Consider the following 24,100-nt stretch of genomic DNA (forward strand, 5'->3'; position numbering starts at 1 on the left):
TGGTGAATCTTGGATTTCTTTTAAAGTACAAATGTACACGCAACCATTCTAGTACATTCTATTTTTGATTTAAGCAACAAAAGTAAACCCCACAAACTGTCTCTATTGAACAGAATATAACAAATCAATCCCTCAAGTCCAATCTTGTGAGAATGTTCTGGAAGGGAGTCCATGTCCGGTCAGACTCTGTTCATGTATGAAATAGTCAGTGGCCCCTTTGGCTCTTCAGCTACCAGCATCAGTCCTGGCTCTCCTCAGGGCTGTGTGCTGAGCCCTCTGCTCTTCATGTTGTACACACAACATACAGTTTGACATAAACATGTGCTGATTTAACGTCTGTTTATCATACAATAACATGCAGTTTATCATTGTTTTTGATATTGAATATGCCAGAAAAAATAAAGCATCTCCGAAGGAAGATGTGTCATTAATGCACATCTCTAAGTATCTAAATGTGAACATCCAAATAATCACATTTAACAAATGTAACAACTTTCAGCTTCATAGACATGAAATCCCTCCAGTCTTTCATTCCAGTTTTAACCAAAATAAATTCTATAGTCAACCTCAACATAGGACATGTATGGAAAATACTTCTACATCTTTTCACTTGTGTGAATTTTCATGTGGTGGATTAAGGTAACTTTGTGACAAAAACTTTTTCCACAGTTCGCACATGAAAACGGCTTTTCACCAGTGTGAATCATCATGTGCCGAGTTAAATCCCGTTTTCGACTAAAAACTTTTCCACAGGTCACACATGAAAACGGCTTTTCACCAGTGTGAATCGTCATGTGCTGAGTTAAATTAATTTTTTGACTAAAACTTTTTCCACAGGTCACACATGAAAACGGCTTTTCACCTGTGTGAATCCTCATGTGCTGAGTTAAATTAATTTTTTGACTAAAACTTTTTCCACAGGTCACACATGAAAACGGCTTTTCACCAGTGTGAATCGTCATGTGCTGAGTTAAATTAATTTTTTGACTAAAACTTTTTCCACAGGTCACACATGAAAACGGCTTTTCACCAGTGTGAATCCTCATGTGCTGATTTAACGTCTGTTTATCACTAAAACATTTTCCACAGTTCGCACATGAAAACGGCTTTTCACCAGTGTGAATCATCATGTGCCGAGTTAAATCCCGTTTTCGACTAAAACATTTTCCACAGTTCACACATGAAAACGGCTTTTCACCAGTGTGAATCATCATGTGCCGAGTTAAATCCCGTTTTTGACTAAAACCTTTTCCACAGGTCACACATGAAAACGGCTTTTCACCAGTGTGAATCATCATGTGCTGATTTAACGTCTGTTTATCACTAAAACATTTTCCACAGTTCGCACATGAAAACGGCTTTTCACCAGTGTGAATCATCATGTGCCGAGTTAAATCCCGTTTTCGACTAAAACATTTTCCACAGTTCACACATGAAAACGGCTTTTCACCAGTGTGAATCATCATGTGCCGAGTTAAATCCCGTTTTTGACTAAAACCTTTTCCACAGGTCACACATGAAAACGGCTTTTCACCAGTGTGAATCCTCATGTGCTGATTTAACGTCTGTTTATCACTAAAACATTTTCCACAGTTCGCACATGAAAACGGCTTTTCACCAGTGTGAATCATCATGTGCCGAGTTAAATCCCGTTTTCGACTAAAACATTTTCCACAGTTCACACATGAAAACGGCTTTTCACCAGTGTGAATCATCATGTGCCGAGTTAAATCCCGTTTTTGACTAAAACCTTTTCCACAGGTCACACATGAAAACGGCTTTTCACCAGTGTGAATCATCATGTGGTGAGTTAAAGTCAGTTTTCGACTAAAACATTTTCCACAGTTCGCACATGAAAACGGCTTTTCACCAGTGTGAATCCTCATGTGCTGAGTTAAATTAATTTTTTGACTAAAACTTTTTCCACAGGTCACACATGAAAACGGCTTTTCACCAGTGTGAATAATCATGTGCCGAGTTAAATTCCATCTGTGACTAAAACTTTTTCCACAGGTCACACATGAAAACGGCTTTTCACCTGTGTGAATCCTCATGTGGTGAGTTAAATGCTGTTTGTGAAAAAAACTTTTTCCACAGTTCACACATGAAAACGGCTTTTCACCTGTGTGAATCATCAGGTGCTGACTTAAATGCTGTTTGTGAAAAAAACTTTTTCCACAGTTCACACATGAAAACGGCTTTTCACCCGTATGAGTTCTCAGGTCAGCATCAAAAACAGATTTGAAAGCGAAACGCTTTTTACTGATGACACATGAGGAAGTCTTGCATCTTTCCTGATTTAGGTTCTCAGCTTCAGCAGCTTCCTGGAAGATGACTTGATTCCTGTTTGGTTCTGATTCAGTGTGGGATGTTTGTTCATCAACAGGAACCACCATGCAGGTATCAGTCTGATGTTTTAACTCAATCTGTTCTTCACCTTGACTGCAGTAAACTTCTTCCTCTTCCACTTTTATCTGCTGATCTTCTGGTTCTTCTTGTTCTTGTTTCACCTGCAGAGGTTCTAACTCCTCCTGGTCCAGAGTTGATCTCCTCTCCTGCTTATAAATGTTACACTGCAGGAAATCTGGAAAAGATAACAGAGGAAAAGAGCGATTGTTAAATTTATTGAAGTAAATGGGAGAAATCGTTCATCGTTTAAGACAGAAATAAACAGAACCATAGGCGTAGGAAGCGGGGGAGACATGTCCCCCCCAATATTGAAGAGAGTCACATTCGTCCCCCCCAATAATTTCACCGCTGTTGAAGAATTTTAAAATCTTCTACTCGCATGCTTTTATTTTGAAGGCGTACAACAGCGCATTGAGCAGAGCGCTTCCTGCCCCTCCCCCCTCTGAACAGCTCAGAATAAAGGCAGCAGCAGACGGAGTCAGAAACTCCGTTAGAATGAGGTAAACTGTCTGTCAGGAATGTTGCCATGAATATCACTCGTTTATAACATCTTGTTGTCAGTTTACTTTCATATATAGAACTAAATCTTTTAGGTTAAGCCGTTTTAATTCTGGGATAGTCACATGTCCAAAATTTTACTGCTAACTTTGTTTAAAAGTTAGCTAGTCTAGTCACAATGATTTAGAATGAGACTGAAACAGCAGCGAAATTTTTATTATTTAAAGTGAGCAACATCTGATCATACTCGACCACTTAACATGTATTTATATATTATATTATATATTATTTAGATATTTAGGAGAACAGCAGTGCTAGAAGGATGTTGAAGAAAGGTGAAGAAGCTCTGGTGAGGTCTTCATTTAGTTTATTGAAATATGTATTAACTGTTTTTAATTTTTAAATAAGCTAAACTATTTTATTATGAGAGGAGCAGGTCAGGGAAGACATAGGAGAGCCAGGTGGAGTTTCAGTGTAAAGATATAAAAATTATATTAATTAATTACATTAAAAATTATATTAATTACAGGAGACAATAAAAGAAGTGCTTGAGGAGAGGTTTAAAAATAAATTAGTGAAAATTTTTGCTACACAGTAAATAGAGTTGAGATGTATAATAATGTATACATCTGAAAATTAAGTTGTTTAAATTCTCATTCTGTATGATAAAAACATACTTTTTATATTTAGTTCACATTCTGACACTGTACATTGCTAAAGTGTCTGTTGTAAATCCATGAATCCATGCAGGAACATCAGGCTGCAGAGAGTCAGAGGGAGGCAGAGACAGCAACACATATCCATAGATATTTTAGTTAAATGTTTGCGGCTGAAAATGACAGGGAAAAAAAACATTTAGGCTTTTTGCTTCAGTGTTTTTCATGGATCTTTGGTAAGTCACTGAATGCAGGGCTGGAAAGTGAGACTGAGTTAACAGTGAGGAGCTAAGGTGTCTGTTAGACGTGAAAAGTATAATTTTTATTCATTTTGTAGATCAAACTGTTGCACTGATGTAGAGAGATGTTCAAGAAGAACAAAACTTGTTTAGATTGTATTTTTGTTGGTCAAATTGCTGTATTGAGTTTAAAACTGCCGAGTCCTATTTTATGAGCTGTTTTCTACTTTGGTTTTAGAAAGAGGTAGAACCAGTTCAATTACCAGTCAATTTATATCAATGCATTTTGACCAATAATCAAATGTCTTTTGACCAATAAAATATATCAGAATCTGGTAGCTTGTGTGTACTACCAGAGTATTTAGCTTGCTAGTTGTGAGGCAAATGCTAAAGTGAGTGTTTATCCTGGAATGACGGTCATTATGCTATGCATAACTTTAATCTGATTATTGGATTGTAAATAGATAGTTGTTACTGAAACAAGGGTCAGATTAGAGTAACGCATTACTGATGTGTTGATGGCATCAGGCACGTGCAGAAGGAGGGGCTGGGGGGGCTTGAGCACCTGCCCCTTTTGCTCCTTGCCCCCAAGTGCCCTTTTGGTCAAACTTTTCTTTTTTTTTTGGTATTTTCTAAGCCCTCTTCTGACACATGATAATATACTAAAATTATTTGTTGTTTACATTTTTAATAGTGTAATTCTGTAAAGACAAAATATGTCTGGTGGTTTAGCTCTGATTTACATATCTTGCTAAATTGCGGGTTTGAATATGGCAATACTTTCTTATAACAAATAATAAAATATCTTACATATGCGTAGCTGTATGCTCTATATAGAGATTTTCCTTAGCTTTGGTTGTATATCTCACAACTTTGTAAATTATCATTGTTTATTAAACTCTGAAAGCTGAGAGGCTGTTAATATTCTGTCTAGAATGCGGTGAGATGTGCCCTTTTTTTGAGCACCTGCCCCTTTAGTGGTCCCTGCACGGCCCTGGATGGCATAATTGTTTGACAATTCTGCTGAAGCTATTTACTGATCTGTCAAAACATTTATACGGGAGAGGAACAGTTACTAAGATGATAGTCATACAGAAAGATGCATATATTAACCTTCATCCAAACGCTGGTGTTTCCTACCTATCCGGTGTAAAATAATCCGGGGAGTCCGGGAGAAATCCAGCAGTCTGCGCTGATCATCCATCTCTTCCTCCGACTTTACGATGATTTCTTTGAACTCTGTGAAAGTTTCTTCAGCAGCAGTTAACCGCTCGTTGATAAACTCGTTTAATCTGGACTGAAGACATTTTTAGGGAACCACTCGAACATTCAACGCAACAGACCACGTGTAGTCCTCTTCCTCGTCTTCTTCAGGGTTTTATGATTGTCGGTTTTCCTTTTATTGCATTACCGCCACCTTTTGGCTCCTATGATCATCACAACTAAAGAGTTCTCATGCAGTGCCACTTTTCTGTGAAAAACGTAAAATCTTTTCATAAAAATAAAAGAAGCTGCAGTAGAAAAGAGAAAAGTACAACTAAGACAACAGACTAAATTATTGAAGACAATAATGATCAACCATACTTTGTAAAAGCAAGATCAATCAATGTATAAAACTTAGTTTAAGAATATTACAATTTTCTCTACATGTATGCACCTGTGTGCATCATCATGTGCTGAGTTAAATGCTGTTTTTGCCTAAAACTTTTTTCACAGTTCACACATGAAAACGGCTTTTCACCCATATGAGTTCTCATGTGAGCATCAAAAACTGAAAACGCTTTTTACAGGTCACACATGAGAAAGGTTTTCTTTGCTGATTTTGGTTCTCAGTTTCAGCAGCTTCCTGGATGATGACTTTGTTCCTGTTTGGTTCTGATTCAGTGAGAGATGTTTGTTCATAAACAGGAATCACCATGCAGGTATCAGTCTCCTGTTTTAACTTGACGACTTGGCGATAATTTCTTTAAACTCATTGAATGTTTCTTCAGCAGCAGTTAACCGCTCTTTGATAAACTCGTTTTTATATATATATATATATATATATATATATATATATATATATATATATATATATATATATATATATACTCGAACATTTCACAAAACAGACCACGTGCTTTGTTCTTCCTCTTTTTCCTCTTGGGGGTTTCATGACTGTCGACTTTTATGTTTTTACATTACCGCCACTTTGTGGATCATACGATCATCACAACTAAAGAGTTCTCATGCAGTGCCAGTTCTCTTTGAAAAACGTAAAATCTTTTCATTATAATAGAGGAAGCTGCAGCAGAAAAGAGAAAAATACAACTAAGACAACAGATTCAAATATTGAAGACAATAATAATCAACCATACTTTGTACAAACTATATAAATTAATGTATAAAAATAAGTTTATTAATATTAAAAGTATTTTTTTAAATATGTATTAAACCTTTACACAGGCAGAGTTAAATTGGAAAATATTATTTGAAACAAATAATATTTGTTTCAAATATTATTTGAAATATGACAATGAGTTACATTGTCATTTTGTTTTAAAGAGAAATTTACCCAAAAAAATGTTGTATATGTGGCAACCTGGGGTGTATTTTCTTATGAAACTCAAATACAGGATGTTAAAGTTTACAATGTAGGAAACCAACAACTCCACCTGGAATAACTCCAGGAAAATGTAATGATAATGAGGACACAGGTAAGTCCTGCTGGAAATTATCAGACGAGATTCAGAAAGTTGTACAAAAGTTTATCAAACTTCAATGTTTTTAAATTAACAATAACTTGAAATTAAATGGTTAAAACAGTGAATGTATGGAAGTAAATATGTGCCATTAGGATTTGAATGGCACATATTTACTTCCATATATACTTATGTAGGCCTGTTTTTTGCATTTTGCACATAGCTTTGTTTGTTGTGCATTTCTGAAGGAACCCCGTAGCGAACAGGGAGTATTTTTATCTTGCAAAATGTTTTGAATTTTGTTGCAATAATGTACTAATCAGTTCCTGCAGCATAATTGAATACTGAATATCTTTCTTAGGGTGGCCATCACACTTTCTCTTGCAGGATTTTTCCATCTATTGTTAACATAATTTGTGAGATATCTGAAGTTTTATGTATTTTTCTTTAGTATAGACCAAGGTGTTTGCTTATTGCAAAGGAAGACACAATAAAAAAAGTCCCATATCTCTTAGGAGACTCCATATTATTAATTAACAAAGTTATCATAAAGTACCAACAAATTATCTTATGGTTTACGTCAAACAAGTTTTTATTACTAGAATAAGACTATTTCTTTGTTCAAGGCTCATTCTCTCATTTTATTGTGGTTTTTCCCATCTAGACATTACATGTTCTTTTTTTTTCCTGTCAAACTTCATTAAGAAAAACAAAATGTCACTTGACCCACATCAAGTTGACCAGAAGATGTAAAGGAATACAAAGTTTAATGAACAGAAGACAGCTTGAATATTCCAGGAGTTTCAAATTGTTCACACAACACACCAAATTTAAGCTGTATATTAACATATTTAAAATTCAATCCAAAAACAGCATATTGATCACAATCGGGTTTTGAAAAATGCAAGTTCATCATACAAAACATTTAGTATTTTAGAATAACAAAATATTTCTACATCTTCTCAGTCTTATTTTTCACCAATGACCAACCTAATGTTCTGTTTATGCCAAGAATATTTTTATATCTGGGATAGTTTCTACAAGAAGTGCTGCCTCATTTTGGACTAATTGTAGTTTGTTTAGATGTTTCTCTGGACCAAATGTCATTACTGCAAGTGAGATAAGACAGTGCTAGTGATGAGATAAAAGGCAAGTCACTGGTGAAAATGGAAAACAATAAAGGTCCTAAGCAACAGCCCTGTGGAATTGCACACAATTCTTTTAGAAATGAACTGCTATTTTAAAGTTGAGATGCATAACTAGCAAGAAGTAATTAAATGTACAAGTATACAAATAAACACTTTTAGTCATTAGTTTTATCTAACAGAAAATCACAATCAATCAGGTCAAAAGCAGAACTAAGATCTAACAGAACAGCTCCATCTACGTTAATAATCTTCATTAACCACGGTACTCAAGAACTTCTAACAACGTCCTTTATTGGGACACATTTACTATTGGAAATTGATTTTCAAAAACTCTCAATACTGTCTTGTTTGCCTAACCTTTTCAACATTAAAAGTGAACTTTTAAGCTGTTGCAGAATGGTTCTCCAAAAAAATCCTACACCAAAAGGACTTCTTCCCTGTGTGAACTCTCATGTTTATTCAATGAACGTTTTGATCTAAAGGATTTTCCGCAGGTGTTGCAGGAAAAGGGCATTTCACCTGTGTGGAGCAACATGTGATGAGACAAAGAAGCTTTTTGATTAAAACTTTTGCCACAAATCGTACAAGAGAAAGGCTTCTCGCCTGTGTGAATTCTCTCATGCTGATCAAGAATAACTTTACGGGTAAAGCTCTTTCCACAGGACTGACATACAAAAGGTCTCTCACCTGTGTGATTTCTCATGTGACGTGCTAAACTATTTTTGTCCATGTAATATTTTCCACATGTTGTACACTGGACACGTGTCTCACCTGTGTGAGAGTTCATGTGAACTCTTAAATCGTTTTTTCTCATAAAACTTTTTCCACAAGTCTGACATGGATAATGTCTCTCACGTGTGTGAACTATTAAGTGAGTTTTTAAGCAACAACTGTAGCTGAATGCTTTTCCACAGGTCACACACAAAAAGGGCTTCTCACCTGTGTGACTTCTTATGTGACTCATTAACTGATGTTTGTGACTACATTTTTTGCCACAGGTCACGCACGAAAGGGATTTCACATGTGTGTGGACTCTCGTGTGTTTAGTTAATAATGTTTTGCTTTTAAAAGTTTTCTCACAAGTGTTACAGGGAAAAGACCTTTCATCTGTGTGAAGCTTCATGTGAGTGGTCAAATGCATTGTTTGAGTAAAACCTTTGCCACAAGAGTGAACTCTGGTGTGTTTAGCCAAATGCTCTTTTCTAGGGAAGCTTTTTCCACAGGGCTGACATTTGAAAGGTTTTTCACCTGTGTGGGTTCTCATGTGAACCTGCAATAAGATTTTCTGATTATGACTTTTTCCACAGGTCACACATATAAAACACTTCTCAGCTGTGTGATTTCTGACATGCTTATTAATATTAGAGTTTGTAGTGAAGCTTTCATCACAAGTGAGACATTCGAAAGGCCTCTCATCTGTGCGGCTTCTCCTGTGTTGAGCTGAGTTTTCTGCTTGACTTTTCTTGTCCCTTCTGGGTTCTGAATGATCAACACAGTTTTTACACTTTATGGTTTCCTGACATTTCTCATTTTGCTCTGGCCCATTGTCTTCCTTTGATCCTGAGTCTTTATGGTGGCTTCCTTCTTGGTCCTGATTCTCAGTTTCATTACAGTCCTGAGAGATGATTTGATCTTTCATTGGTTCTGGTTCAACGAGGTTAATGTCTTCATGAGTCGGAGTCACCACATATGTATCTTCATTCTCCTGCTTCAGTTCAAGCTGATCTTCATGCTCACCTATGCAGATCTCCAATACCTCCTCTTTAATAAAGGGATGCTCTGGCTCCTCTTCTTTCATCTGCAGAGGTTCTGGTTCCTCCTGGTCCAAACTGGGATCCGTCTCTTGTTTACAGAGGTGCTGGTCAGAGGAATCCTCCTCTTTCCAAGCATAACCCAGTTGGTGGTCTGGAAAGGCAAACACACACAGGAGAAAGTCTTTCTATTGTATGCAAAACAACAAACACTTCACTTTAAGCATTCCCTGAACATAAAGATGCTTAAAAAAGTATCCAGTAAAACTGAATTTAAACATTTCTTTCATCAAAAACACATTTCAGTCCAATAGACTTTGAAGGAAAATCCTGTTATCAAATGTAGTTTTTAATTTCAACATACAAAATCAAATCACTACAAAAATATTTTTCATTAACCATTTGAAATGTAAATAAATTACAATAGCTTGGAAAAGTTTGGAGTTTCTATAGCAGCCTGGAGCAGAAGTTGGGAGACATGCACATTTTTTAAAATAACACAATCTGGTTAAGAAAGTACTGACATAACACAATTATGATTTATGTACAGAATTAAAAAAGTTGACCTGCTTTATTTTAAAAAAGATCAGTTTGTTATTTTTGACTTGTTCATTAAGAATTTATAAATATAAAGTCATATTCAATGAATTACATTATGGGTTCTGATGTTTGACAGATTAATAGCATAACTTGAGTAGGTATTGGACAAACTTTTCATTAAACCCATATTGCTACATTAAAAAGTCTTTCCTGGCCCGATGTAATATTCTAATTTTAAATGTCATGTTTTAATTAAGCGTAAGCAAGACATCATTAACAGAAATAAACAATTTAAAACATCAGTCTGTGTATAACTAATCCATATGTGAGGAGAGAGCTCCCTGTATTCTTGGTGTGCCGCAGTTTTGCTTTTGCACAAAATACTTGGGGTCTGAATCCAGTTCGCTGAAGTAGAGGCAAACCTAAAAGTTAAGACACCAAACCCGGATGACCTGATGTGAATACCCTTGTTGTAGAACCGTCTAGTCCAGGTTTCAAGAGTCTAAGGTGGATTTATTCGCCCGTTAGACGTTTCTCCAAAAAATAAACCACCGGAAGTGACTTTAGCTTCACTGCCTAGTTTCCGTTAAAAAAAGAAAATCTTCTCAAAACGAACGCTTTAAAACCATAATATGCTTCCTGAATCATGTTTCATACCCGTTCTGTGTAAGATTAAATGAGGTGTCGAGGTGAAATCCGGGGAAAGTTTGCGCTGATCATCCATCTCTTCCTCCTTCACGATGATTTCATTAAACTCTGTGAATGTTTCCTCAGCAGGAGGTACCTGCTCGTTGATCGACTCTCCTTGAAGCTGGACTGAAGACATTTTTACAGCAAACATCGACATATTCAGCCCACAGAGGACCAGCCTACTAGCAGAAGGAAAGCTAGCGCTGCTAGCATCACAGTTATTTTCTTCTGTTTGTCTGTTGGCGGTTGAGAAACAACATTGCAGGTCACTACCGCCACCAACCGGTCTGAAAAGTGGACTGCGGCGTCATGATACGGTCATGTAATACAGATGGGTTTAAGATAATTAACCCTCTATGGCATGACTTTTTGTTTTTTTGGGGAAAAAATATTTTCCTGCATTTTTTGGGAGCTTATTGGCCCTTAATTACATATCAATCATAAAATTGGACCCTGATGCCTCCCGGAACCGGATTTGGGTTTGTTGCCTCAGGGCAACATTGAGCTACAAGGGGTCTAAAACGGCAAGTTTTCTACAGTGATTATGAGAAATGAAATACAAATCAAACAAAAACTATATTCATAAAAACACTTTTTTTGACAAAAATAAATCAGACATGGTTCCAACTCACCAAATATAAAATAAACGACTAACTTTCATTAACGAATGGTACATTTGAGCAAATTACTAAAACGCGCATTTGTGTGTTTGTACATGTGTATGGTTGGCAGAGTTAGAATCACTAAGGATGTTGAAATCAGTCTATTTCCCCATTATATGTTAAACATCAGGAAGGAATTTCTTGCTGATGTGAAAAAATTGTATATCACACTTTTGACACTTGATTATTGGCGTACCTGGGAATCACCACCTGTTTATCTGATTATCTATGGGTTGTAGTGACCAGATTCACATCAGTCACTATAGTTAGGGCTGCAGGTTCTTTTTATAAGAGTTTGTAGTTCTGATTCTTTGTTAGAATTTGAGCCAAGCACAGGATAATATTTTCATCAGCTCTCATATCTGGTAGATTTGGTGGTTGCACAACTCGCTCTGTATAGGTTGTAAGGAACACCATCTGCACCAGCCATATGAAGTTCCCTGCAAACCCATATTTTTGGGTTTGGCAGGTATTGCTTCAGTCTTTACCTGCCTTGGAATGGGGCCATTTGTTCGTTGATGACCAGCTCTTCACCCTTTGGGACTGAAGTCAGTTTTGAGGATAAACAAACAATGAAATAATGGTTGTACAGTGGACCCTCATGTTTTCATTGGAAATGACCCCAACTTCTGAACCATGCACCCTTTGTCCATGAAATGACCTTGCATCCATCTCCTGTTGCTGTTAGTCAATAATAAAGTACATAAATTGGCTCTGATAATTATTTTTGTAATCAATTGAATATCATCACATTAGAATAATATTGTCTGCACAGAAGGGCCCTAACTGCGCAATGTTGCCCTGAGGCAACAAACAAAAAAACACAGTTTTTGCATATAAATAATTTAAAAAATTGTCTTGAAATGATCTATAATGCTTCTTTACATATTCACAGATATGAAAATATTTTTAGTTAGAGTGACCCAAATTTAAACATGAAGAAAAGTGATGTATAACTTACAGGTAGGAGGCAAGGTGTAGCATGCACCTTCGCTTCATGAAAAGGACTGCTGCTCTTCTAAATAAAAGGTCACATGGACCTCAATACCTATTTTATTTGGACAGAAATGTGTCTGGAAGTATTTTAAATCATCAAACCCCAAAAATAACACAAAGGAGCAACGTGAGGGACAGATTTGTGGTTTGTTGCCCGAGGGCAACGGTATGCCATAGAGGGTTAAATGTTGCCTGATAATTATTTCATGAGGTATAGTTAAGTTAATCAATCAAATCTAGTTCTTTTTTTTACTCTGTTTAGGTTTCCAACCACTTGTCTGGTTACTTCCTCACAAAAAAACTGAAGTCTAATACAACAACTCCAATTATTTTTATCAATAAAATTTAAAAGGTCTTCAGTCTTCTGAGTTAGCACAGATGTGGTTGAATGACCTTCACAATAAGCATGTTAATCTAATTTTTAATATTTCTTCACCATAACTTCTAAACTACTTTCAATCATTAAAAAATATAGGGTAAAATAAAACATGACGTGTTAGTGAGCAGGAAATTCTTAGAGACAAGTGATAAATTGCTAAATCGTATTTCTTTCATGGTCGATAAATACAGCATTTTAATGACAACAGAAAGTACCATTTAGTTACTTGACTGTGCTATAAAATGGCATTATCCATTATCTGTCTGGAAAACACACAGTAGTAGCTTGTTAAATAATTTTCTATTGAGAAATCAAAAGGCTTTTTATCCAAGAATGTTCAAACTAATCAACAATTTAAACTTTATTGACAGCAAGAGCATTTTTCAGTGATTTCAAGATTAATTTTGATAGCAAACTACAGACTCCTGCCTTTAAAATCAGTTTGTTGACGCCCTAATATTTAACATTACATAATGTTTACGATAGATTTGTAAGACACGTTTACAGAAAGTGTATGGTGGATGATTTGTTTCAGGTAAAAATGACATTAGTAAACATTGAAAATCTCACACATTTGCACTAATTGGCAGTGAGACTGGTGTGAGTGCATACATGTTTGGTAAAAGAACAATGTGTGCTCTGTGCATTTTACACACACTCGCTCAATGTGTTCTTGACTCTTTGCGCTTGGAACTGGACATAGTGTTCGTCAAATGACTAAAAATATAGTTTGAACTTCTAGAAGAGTACAATTTATTTAAATACACTGGCCTTTCTTATGCTTCTTAACACAGAAGGGTTTTTAATCAAGTAAATTGAAGATAAAACTAAAATAATTTCCCATTTTAATCAAATGAAAACGCTTTAATCTCATTAAACTCTTAGACAAAACATGTTTCCGTGATTTTAGGACTTTCAGCTCAGTAGTGAACTACAGACATCTGATCTCTTTGGCATCCTGATGTTTACAAGGTTTACAAGTTTTTTGTAAAATAAAATAAAAACTGTTGGATTACCACTTAATAAAACAGTCAGTAGACATTTTTTCACATTTCCTCATCAGGTTGGGATTATGCACTTCGCGAAGGGCAACAGATGGCCGGGTATAAAAATCCACCAAAAAAAACAATCTGATTCCAACAAACCATCATCATTAGAGTCATCATAGTACCATATAAATAAACATGTTTAGAGTTTAATATATATATATAAGCAATACAATATGTTTGCTGGAGAAAAAGATTAGTTTTCTGTTCGATTTGGCTTCAAGTTTATCAGACAAAGGGTCTCGCCAGTCAAATCTTGGTGATAGTGCCTGAAAATACTCAAGACAGCACTATAGAAATACTTGCAAAGCCGTTTTAAATCTACAGTATGTTAGGTAAATGGCCACCAGGCACTGAATACATTTGACATTTTTACCGCAAATGCTCTTTGCAGTTCTAATTTATTCATAGCAACATGAAAAGGCAAAGTACTGAGGTTCACCTGACAGAAAATGTTTGATTTGGAAGACAATTTCAGGAATAACTGAAGAAAAATATTGGCTTGACAGTTCAACAACGACAATTCAGCATTAATACCGACAGCACAATTTGACATGGCATAAGCAAATTATGTAAAATAAAAAAGCAGAGGATGATATGGCAGCAAACGGGTTTGCAATCTGTAGGAAGGAATAAGAAACAACTGGCATGATGAGCAGAAAGGACCAAATCCTGTGAAACAAACAGTTATGAGAAATCTACTTCTGATCAGAGAAATGCACAAAAACAATTGAAGACAATTGAAAAGACTTGTAGTAAGCCATTACTCAATAAATCCATATTTGTTTATAACTATATGGGTCAATTAGGAAACACAAATGGCTGCTGTGGCTTCTACTTGTCACCAATGTGAGTGTTTTTGTTTTAATATTGTTTTTTATTTTAACAGGGGGTATGAGAATATTATGTTATAAATGTTATTCCCTCATCAAAAACATACTTGGGGGTGTTTGTTTTGATTCTTTCATGCATGTTTGAGAAATCATTTAATCTTCAGGGGTACCTAAACACTTGCTATCATAAAGTGCCACCTATTTCCATAAAGTCTACTTTCTCGATATGTGCTTCTGCTCCTGTAGACTAGTGGCAGCAGCAATTAGCAAACATCTGGTGGAACTGCTTGTAGGCTGAGCTTATATGAACTTCTTTAGTCCAACACTCCTAAGATGGTTTGTAAACAGCATAAAGTTAATATATTCTACTGGAAGGCGTAGGAGCTTCTTAAAGAGACAGATGTCATTTTCAAGACATCACCTTGTAAAGTCAAATTTCTTTAAAGCTATGTTTGATATTTACATAATGACAGGTCCTGCACAAAAGGGGCTTCTCACCTGTGTAAACGCTCATGTTTATTCAGTGAATCTTTTCTTTTGAAAGTTTTTTCACAGGTATTACAGCGAAAAGGCCTTTCATTTGTGTGAATCATCATGTGTTGAGGCAAATAAGCTTTTAGAGTAAAACGCTTACCACAAACGGTACAAGAGTAAGGCTTCTCACCTGTGTGAATTCTAATATGCTTGTTGCAATCAGAGCTTGCGGCAAAGCTTTTTCCACAAGTGTTGCACACAAAAGGCTTCTCCCCAGTGTGAATTTTCATGTGTTTATTACATTCGGACTTTGTAACAAAGCTTTTTCCACAGGTGTGGCACAAAAAAGGCTTCTCACCTGTGTGAATTTTCATGTGTTTGTTCAATGACGGTTTGGATCTGTAGCTTTTTTCACAAGCATGACAGGAAAACACCTTTTCATCTGTGTGACTTCTCATGTGATCAGTCAAATTAACTTTTCGAGCAAAACTTTTGAGGCAAATCACACACGTGAAAGGCTTCTCACCTGTGTGAATTCTGACGTGGTCATCCAGAAAAGATTTCTGAGTGAAGCCTTTTCCACAGAACTGACATTTGAAAAGGTTCTCACCTGTGTGGATTCTCATGTGACGTGTTAAACCTGTTTTGCTTATGAAACGTTTTCCACACGTCACACAGTGCGACTCCTCATTTGTGTGCGTTACGAAGTGAGTTTTTAAACTGCCGCTGTGGCTGAACGCTTTACCACAGATGACACACAAATATGGGTTCACACCTGTGTGACGTCCCATGTGAACTATTAACTGACGTTTTTTAATAAATCCTTGTCCACAAGTCTCACACGAAAAGGGTTTCACACCTGTGTGAACTGTCATGTGTTCAATTAATGAATATTTAGATCTGAAAGTTTTTTCACAGGAGTTACAGGGGAAAGGTTTTTCATCTGTGTGAGTCCTCAAGTGGTTAGTCAAATGACCTTTGTCAATAAAACTCTTGCCACAAATGGTGCAAGAGAAAGGCTTCTCACCTGTGTGAATTCTGACATGTTTAACATAAGCAGGTTTTGTGATGAAGCTTTTTCCACAGGACAGACATTTAAACGGCCTCACACCCGAGTGAATCCTCATGTGTTTATTTAATGAATGTTTCAATCTGAACGTTTTTTCACAGGTGTTACAGGAAAAGGGCCTCTCACCTGTGTGAATTCTCATGTGCGCTGTTAAATTTCCTTGTTTTGTAAAACTCTTTCCACACGTACACTGAAAACGCTTCTCACCTTTGTGACTTTTCAAGTGCTGAGTCAAGTTACTACTTTCACTAAAAGCCTCACCACATATTTTACAAGAATACACAGCGGCTCCTGTGCGTGCTTTTTTGTCCGTTTTGCGTTTTGAATTGTTGACACAGTTGTTGCCCTTCATGGTTTTCTGATGACTCTTGTTTTGTTTCCGCCCTTCATCTTGCTGTGATCCTGAGATTTTATTAGGATTTCCTTCGCAATCCTGGAGCTCAGTTTGATTATAAACCTGAGAGACAACTTGGTCCACAAGTGGTTCTGGTTTAATGTGGTACTTGTCTTCATGAGCTGGACTCACTATTGATGTATCTTCATTCTCCTGCTTCAGTTCAAGTTGCTCTTCCTGCTTACTTATGCAGAGCTCTAAAGGTTCCTCTTTAGTCCAGGGATGTTCTGGTTCTTGATGCTCTTCTTTTATCTGCAGAGGTTCTAAATCCTTCTGGTCCAAACTGGAATCTGTCTCCTGTTTGCAGAGCTGCTGGTCAGAGGGATCCTCCTCTTCTTTCCAAATGTAATTCTGCAGATCATCTAGAAAGGCAAACAAACACAAGAGAAAGGCTTTTGGTAGGTTATCTGCCAGTGCAACTAGTCCCAATTTGAATTTGGTGCCCGCCATTATTCTTAGGCTACACTATGAATGCAACATGCCTCCTAGAGTTAGTGTCAATTGTGATTAGATTATATCATGCTACTTATTATAGGTAATGATTTTAACCTTGCAGGCGTAGCATAAAGCAAAGATGCTCTAATTAATTTGCATTCTGAAAGAGCGGTTCACCATTATTTTCATGATTTGGAAGCATCTGCAGACAAATGCTGAATTTAGAGTAAACAAGTTAGCAAGTTTAGCATCTTTTGTTTTTCAAATTTGGAACAGATGTGTAAAATATACAAAAACATTAAATCCGTCACTACTAAATATAATCAAGTGATGCTGTTTTTCTTATCACTGGCTTGAAAACTATAAGATTTTTTATTATTATTTGTTTTTTATAAATAACATCTGAAGGGGGAAAATGTATGCACTCTTTTTGTACATTCTATGCTATTTTTTGTTTTTATTTTAATTTAAATACCAAAATATAAATAAAACTGTGATTCTTTAAAATGACAACGGATTAATAGATTAAAATTACAAGTCAGGCAACATTTAAGGCTATAAAAAATGTTTGTTTAGCTGGACTGAGGACAAAAATGGCTCTTTGTACTAAATTATAACTATTATTAAAATATAGATTGTCATAGGATATAAAACCAAACTGTCTCTGGTGACTCTGTTTCCTCTAATACACGTGTCAAACTCAAGGCCCGGGGGCCAAATCTAGCCCACAATATCTTAATTTGGCCAAATACACCAGAGGAAAGCGTAAACAGAACCTTCAAGATAAAAAGTGTGTGATTAAATATTTTAACTGTTTGCTGCCAAATTAAAACCAGTCACTCCACTTATCACCAATTACACAATCAAGGAAACTCATACAAAATCATCAGATCGCTGCACTGTTTTAACTCTAATGTATAATTGAGAGTTTATCGCACATTTTCTGCAAAAATGTTCAAAAACATTGATTATGAAATTATAGTCTGATCAAGGTGGAAAACAACAAAAATCTAAATTATAGCGCAAATATTGCTAAATGTCTTGCAAATATTTCTGAATTAGAAGTTATTTGGATTGCAAAAACAATCACAAAGTCCTAGATGGATTGATCAATGTGAAAAACTTTCAATATTATTTAATTTTAAGAAAGATTTATCACAGCTACTTACTAGTATTTTAACAGTATGATCATGGGTTTTATTCTGGCACAACAACCGTCCAGTTGGGAACATTCATAGCCCAAAATCAAAATCAGTTAGACTCTAATATAGACGCTGGTCACATAATACAGTGTAACATTGTTTCATACCAGTTCGGTGTAATGCGGTCCGGGGCGTTTGGCTGTCCCAACCATTTACCTCTTCCTCCTTCTTCACGGTTCCATTAAACTCTGTCAATGTTTCGTCAGCAGAAGTTTCCTGCTCGTTGCTCAACTCTCGTTGAAGATTGATCGAAGACATTCTGACTGCAAACAGATATTCAGCCCATAAATGGATCAAAATCCGCAGAATGACTGCAAGCAGAAGGAAAGCTAACGTTGCTAGGATCACGTCTTCTTCTTCTTTACACATTGAATCAGGTCTTTACCGCCACCAGCTGGTCTGGAGGGATAACAGCAAGATACGGTTTTGAGCTTCTTTTCTTTTTTTTAATCGTTATTAACTGCATGTACAATATATACAGCATCAATAACAAATGTAATCAAAGCTGAAATAGCTAGCACGGTCTGCTTCCAAACACAAACAAGTGAGAAAAAACAAACACACAAACCGACAATGAAAAGTAATCTATAAACCAAAATAGATAAATAAATGAGAAAAAAATATTTAAAAAAATATTTAAAAAATATTTTAAAAAATGACTAGATAGTTCATTATATGATTCATTTGTTCATTAATTTTAATAGATAACAAAAGGTGGCAGAGTTGTTTGTGTAAAGTGGGGATTTTTTTATTTATTTCTTTTCAAATGACAATTGTGAATAAAGTATTTGCCCTTTGAGTTTCTTTTCTTTTCTCAGGGTTTCAAAAATAATGTAATTTTTAGAAAATTCACATAAGTTTGGAATTTCAGGGAAATGCTGGCTAGTGCACAAGATAATTTATGGAAATGCATCGGGTTATGGTAGTTAAAAATTACCTGAATTAATGAGCTACTTCTACTTAAATGAGGGTGATCCAGTTTGGTTTTAATTCAGAATACGAATCGGTTTTCTGCTTTATCATATTTCTGAAACAGTAATATTTACTCCAACTCTACAGCAATCACATTTTCCATTGCCGTGTTTACCGAAAATGAAAAAATATATATTTTTAGCTCGTCCTTCTTTTGCCTTTGTCACCTCATTTTCTATTTTAATAGATTTTTAATCTCTATTTTGCTGAAGCTGATTCACAGCTTATTTGTTGCCATAATATGTATGTAACATATGTAATAGCACAACTAATAAATAGTTGATCATTAGGCTCATCATGTATACAGAGCATGCTCAATTTATATTAAAATCTCCGATCTGCTACCAAGTAATTACCTTGTTCTACTGTGAACTGGAATCCAAACAAATAATTTATCTTTATGGTTCTGAGTCTAATATTGCAATAACATCTCCTGTGTATGCTGAAATACCGTTATTTATGCCTTTCCCTGCTTTGAGTTAAAACTCTGGTATAATGATGTGAAACTGTCTGGAAGAATATTTACACCACCTACTGCTGCCATCTTCTGGATTAAGTAGGTATTTCATTTTTTCCTTCTGCTAGAGGTGACCACATCACCCACGCAACAAAAACTCCTGGACAATTTACTTAAATTTACTCCCACATCAACACTTTAATATACACAATGTGAAAATGAAAATATTATCTTCTTAACTCACTTATTGGTGTCTTTTTTAAAATAAGGGTGGTGCTGTTTCTTTGTGGGATATGAGTGAATAAATGTTTAGCTCCAAACTGGAGAGTTTCAGTCTCATGCCATAGCATCAACACAGATCCAGCTGCGCTGATTTATTTTCAAAGCATAAAACTCCACCTTCACAATTGTAGGTGAACAGAAATGTGATCGATGACTCTCAGGTTGAATGTGGAGCCAAAAGTTTCCCTGAAAGTTCTCTTCTGTGTCTCATGCGGTGCATTGTCCAAAGGCTGTCCTCCTGTCTCAGTGAAAACTGAGAACCAGGCAGTTCGCACAGTGTGTTTTTTTTAACTGAATCATTTACTTTTGTAAAATGATTCAGTATATTTTGGCCTTCCTGTATTACTTTAATCAACCTTTTCTGTTCCGCATCAATTCAACAATTAAGGATGACTTTTTTCACCTTTTCTCCAACCAAACCACATATTTTACACACAAAATATAATTTTGTGACTGATCATCCAAATAGAAAAAGGAGCATACCGCACCCAGACACTCAAACATGTTTTTTCTTTCCGTTCCACACTGTGTTCACATTTCTTTCCACATTTATTTCTGATAGCCAACCAACATGTTCAAACTCACTTTGTCTTGAGTAATCAACTAAATTTACCAAACATTGACCACAAAAATAATGAATGCAATCACATTCCGTAAACATAATCTGACCACTTTAATACCATTACAAAATATAGATAACTTTTTTTAGATTGTCTGAAAATGTGACAAAACACCAAATATCTTTTGTCATTCATAGGAAACCATATTAAAAATTAAAGCTTTTTTTTATTGTTTGATCAACTTAAGGAGTAACAGCCACAGCAGAAAACAAAAATATGAGGAAAACAAATTTATATTTTAGAGGTACAGAACACATCCAAAGAATCAAAAGCAGCAGCACTGAAATTAGTTGCTAAATTTGCACTTTAAAGAAACTAAAAAGTAGAAAGTTCAAACTTCTAGAGGAGTTTAGCATCTCTAAAATTTTTATTGTTAATTCAAATGACTTTTTGTCAAGTCAAATGATGAAACTCAAGAATTTAAATGTTAAATCAAATGAGAGGAACAGATTTAAACATTTTTCTAATTCCGATGCTGGACATTTTTACAAGGTTTATAATATAAATTTTTTTCTGTTGCACGTTTTCAGATTAATTGTTGGATTACCAGTTAAAATGACACACGGACATTTTTACACAGGTCACAGTAGCAAAAAGGCCTCCTATGTGCATTCTTGTGGCTTCTCATCTGTGTGAACTCTCATGTGTTTATTTAACGAATCTTTTCTTTTGAAAGTCTTCTCACACGAATTACAGGAAAAGGGCCTTTCATCAGTGTGATGTGCCATGTGAGAAGTCAAATTACCTTTTTGAGTAAAACCCTTGCCACAAATCATGCAAGTGAAAGGCTTCTCACCCGTGTGAATTCTGACATGCTCATCGAAAACAGATTTTCTTGTGAAGTTCTTTCCACAGAACAGACATTTGAAAAGCCTCCCCTCCTTGCCACTTCTCATGTTAACCGTTAACTGACTTTTGTTAATCAAACTTTTTCCACACGTCACAAATTGCAAAGGTTTCTCATTTGTGTGCGTCATGAAGTGAGCTTTTAAGCTACTGCCGTCGCTGAATGCGTTCCCACAGATCACACACAAAAAGGGCTTCTCACCTGTATGGCTTCTTGTGTGAACAACTAACTGGTGCTTTTGATTGAATCCCTTTCCACAGGTCACACACAGAAACGGCTTCTCGCCCGTATGACTTCTTATGTGAACCTTTAACTGATTTTTTTGATTAAACCTTTTTCCACAGGTCACACACAGAAAGGGCTTCTCACCGGTATGAATTCTTACATGTTCTTTCAGTGAATGTTTTGATCTGAAGGTTTTTAAGCAAGTATTACAAGGAAAAGGCCTTTCATCTGTGTGACACTTTATGTGATTGGTCAGATGCCCTTTGTCAGTAAAATTTTTGTCACAAATCATACAGGAGAAAGGCTTCTCACCTGTGTGAATTCTGCCATGTGCATCAAGAACAGGTTTTGTGGTGAAGCGTTTTCCACAGGACAGACATTTGAAGGGCTTATCACCAGTGTGAATTCTTGTGTGAACCATCAACAGGTATTGTCGATTAAAGTGTTTTCCACAGGTCTTGCACACAAATGGCTTCTTACCCGTGTGAACCCTCATGTGTTCATTCAGTGAATCTTTTCTTTTGAAAGTTTTTTCACAGGTATCACAGGAAAAGGGCCTCTCGTCTGTATGGAGCCTCATATGAGTAGTCAAATTACCTTTTTGAGTAAAACTTTTGCCACAAATGGTGCAAGAGAAAGGCTTCTCACCTGTGTGGACTCTGACATGCGCCTCAAGAAAAGGTTTGGTAGTGAAGGTTTTTTCACAAGAAAGACATTTGAAAGGTCTCTCACCTGTGTGAATTCTCATGTGAACAGTTAAATGTCCTTTGTTTATATAACTTTTTCCACATGTTGCACATGGAAAACGCTTCTCACTTGTGTGATAATTCAAGTGCTGAGCCAAGTTAGTATTTTGAGGTAAGAAATCACCACATCTCTTACAAGAACACAAATTGCCATGTCTTTTTGGTTTTGAATTTGGACACTTTTTACGCTTGATGGTTTTCTGACATCTCTCATTTGGTTTCGGTGCTTTATCTTGCATTGATCCTGAGTCTTTCTGATGGTTTCCTTCTTGATCCTGGTTCTCAGTTTCATTAAAGTCCTCAGATATTATCTGGCCTCTCATTGGTTCCGGTTCAATGTGGTCATTTTCTTTGTGTGAAGGAGTCAACAAAAAGGTATCTTCAGACTCCTGCTTCAGTTCAAGCTGCTCTCCATGCTCACCTATGCAGATCTCCAACACTTCCTCTTTAATCCATGAATGTACTGGTTCCTGCTGCTCTTCTTTCATCTGCAGAGGTTCTGGTTCCTCCTGGTCCAAACTGGAATCACTCTCCTGCTTGCAGAGCTGCTGCTTCTCTTTCCAAACATACTCCTGTAGATCATCTGGAAATCAAACAAAACACAGGAGAGAGGGTTTCTATTCACTTTAATCTATGCATACAAACATGCTTTGAGAAGTATTTAGTCCTAAAATTAGCTGAATCTCAGAAGATTTTAGTCTCAATGCATTTCAGTTCAACAAACCATTAGTACGAGGCAATTTTATATCTGTACAAAGAGAATGACAATTCTACAATTTCCATGAATAAAAATGTTATAAATTTTTAGTTTGAGCTCTTGAAGCAGTATGGGCTTCCTTAAAACCTCAGATTTTAACGCTGCTCAACCATATGGCATGTTACAATGGTGCTGTAAGTCAAGCGTCTCTACCAATTAATATACTTTATTGAACTGCCACGAATCACAAAACTATGTCTGAAAGATTCTGTCAATCATATGAAACAATCCTGTTTAGGTTTAAAGGGTTTTATAGCTTTCGAATAGGAACAGATTAAAAATATTCAGGACATTGATAAATTAGGTGAATTCACCGTTAGCCGTTTCTTAAAGCTGACGCTACAACCGGAAGGCAACTTTATCTTCGTTCTCCGCTAATAAAGCAATTAAAAAATGACATTAAAATCGCAGTCGGCATTAAAACGTTAGCATCGCCTGTATCTAATACCTTTTCCGTGTAAAATAGTCTGGGATGTCCGGGAGAAATCCAGCAGTCGGTGCTGATCGTCCATCTCTTCCTCTTTAACGATTATTTCTTTAATCTCCGTGAATGTTTCCTCAGTAGCAGTTAACTGCTCGTTGATGAACTCTTGTTCAAGCTGGACTGAAGACATTTTTATAGCAAACACTCATATTCAGAAAAGAGATAATCAGACTACAAGTAGAAGGAAAGCTAACGCTCTTCTCCTGCTTCTTCTTCTTCTTGATATGTAATGGCGGTTAGCAAACAATTAAACAGATCGTTACCGCCACCAGCTGGTCTGAAGCCGACCGCAAAGACCAAGATACTATCATGCAAAATATGTCAGAAAAATATAATTAAATATCGCCTGTGGAAGAGCCAAAAATATAACTGTGTAATATTATGATGGTGGTTTATGTCTTTGAGCAAAAGCACTCTCTAGTGAAGTGCTTGGAGCTCATAAAAAAGTTCTGTGTGAAGGAAGATAAAAGGATTTGAGGTAATTTGATTTTATATTCTTAATATTTCATATTCACCAAGCCAACGCAGTTTATAACTCAACAATAATTTAAACTTTAAACCAAACAATAGAAACACCTTTAATGCTGTTAAACATTTAAGAAAAAAAA

At 36.0% G+C, this 24,100-nt stretch overlaps 3 protein-coding genes across 5 annotated transcripts; all 3 read right to left on the reverse strand.

Annotated features, from left to right (window-relative positions):
* Window positions 1-52: 52 nt before the first annotated feature.
* LOC106906361 (uncharacterized) lies at window positions 53-10,890 on the reverse strand. 3 transcript variants are annotated; one of them, XM_088009845.1, is made up of 3 exons: window positions 10,580-10,890; window positions 9,073-9,536; window positions 53-2,030 (listed from the first exon to the last, which is right to left on the reverse strand). In XM_088009845.1, exons 1-3 carry the CDS (start codon window positions 10,767-10,769, stop codon window positions 597-599), a joined length of 2,088 nt encoding a protein of 695 aa, XP_087865971.1. In that variant the 5' UTR covers window positions 10,770-10,890; the 3' UTR covers window positions 53-596. The 3 variants fall into 3 exon arrangements, with proteins under 3 accessions (XP_087865971.1, XP_087865970.1, XP_087865972.1); XM_088009844.1 differs by lacking the exons at window positions 9,073-9,536; window positions 10,580-10,890 and adding an exon at window positions 4,943-5,163 and having other exon boundaries at window positions 53-2,584; XM_088009846.1 differs by lacking the exons at window positions 9,073-9,536; window positions 10,580-10,890 and adding an exon at window positions 4,916-5,163 and having other exon boundaries at window positions 53-2,584.
* Window positions 10,891-12,985: 2,095 nt separating this feature from the next.
* LOC106906356 (uncharacterized) lies at window positions 12,986-18,627 on the reverse strand. Its single transcript, XM_014971605.2, has 2 exons — window positions 18,210-18,627; window positions 12,986-16,827 (listed from the first exon to the last, which is right to left on the reverse strand). The coding sequence occupies exons 1-2, from the start codon at window positions 18,469-18,471 to the stop codon at window positions 15,023-15,025; spliced, it is 2,067 nt and encodes a 688-aa protein (XP_014827091.2). The 5' UTR covers window positions 18,472-18,627; the 3' UTR covers window positions 12,986-15,022.
* A 1,716-nt stretch (window positions 18,628-20,343) lies between these two features.
* On the reverse strand, window positions 20,344-23,720 carry LOC106906355 (uncharacterized). The gene is made up of 2 exons (XM_014971603.2): window positions 23,457-23,720; window positions 20,344-22,834 (listed from the first exon to the last, which is right to left on the reverse strand). Exons 1-2 carry the CDS (start codon window positions 23,620-23,622, stop codon window positions 21,036-21,038), a joined length of 1,965 nt encoding a protein of 654 aa, XP_014827089.2. The 5' UTR covers window positions 23,623-23,720; the 3' UTR covers window positions 20,344-21,035.
* Window positions 23,721-24,100: the final 380 nt, after the last annotated feature.

Source organism: Poecilia mexicana, unplaced genomic scaffold (assembly GCF_051168715.1).
Source record: "Poecilia mexicana isolate PSO_F unplaced genomic scaffold, ASM5116871v1 scaffold_11, whole genome shotgun sequence".
Lineage (NCBI taxonomy): Eukaryota > Metazoa > Chordata > Actinopteri > Cyprinodontiformes > Poeciliidae > Poecilia > Poecilia mexicana.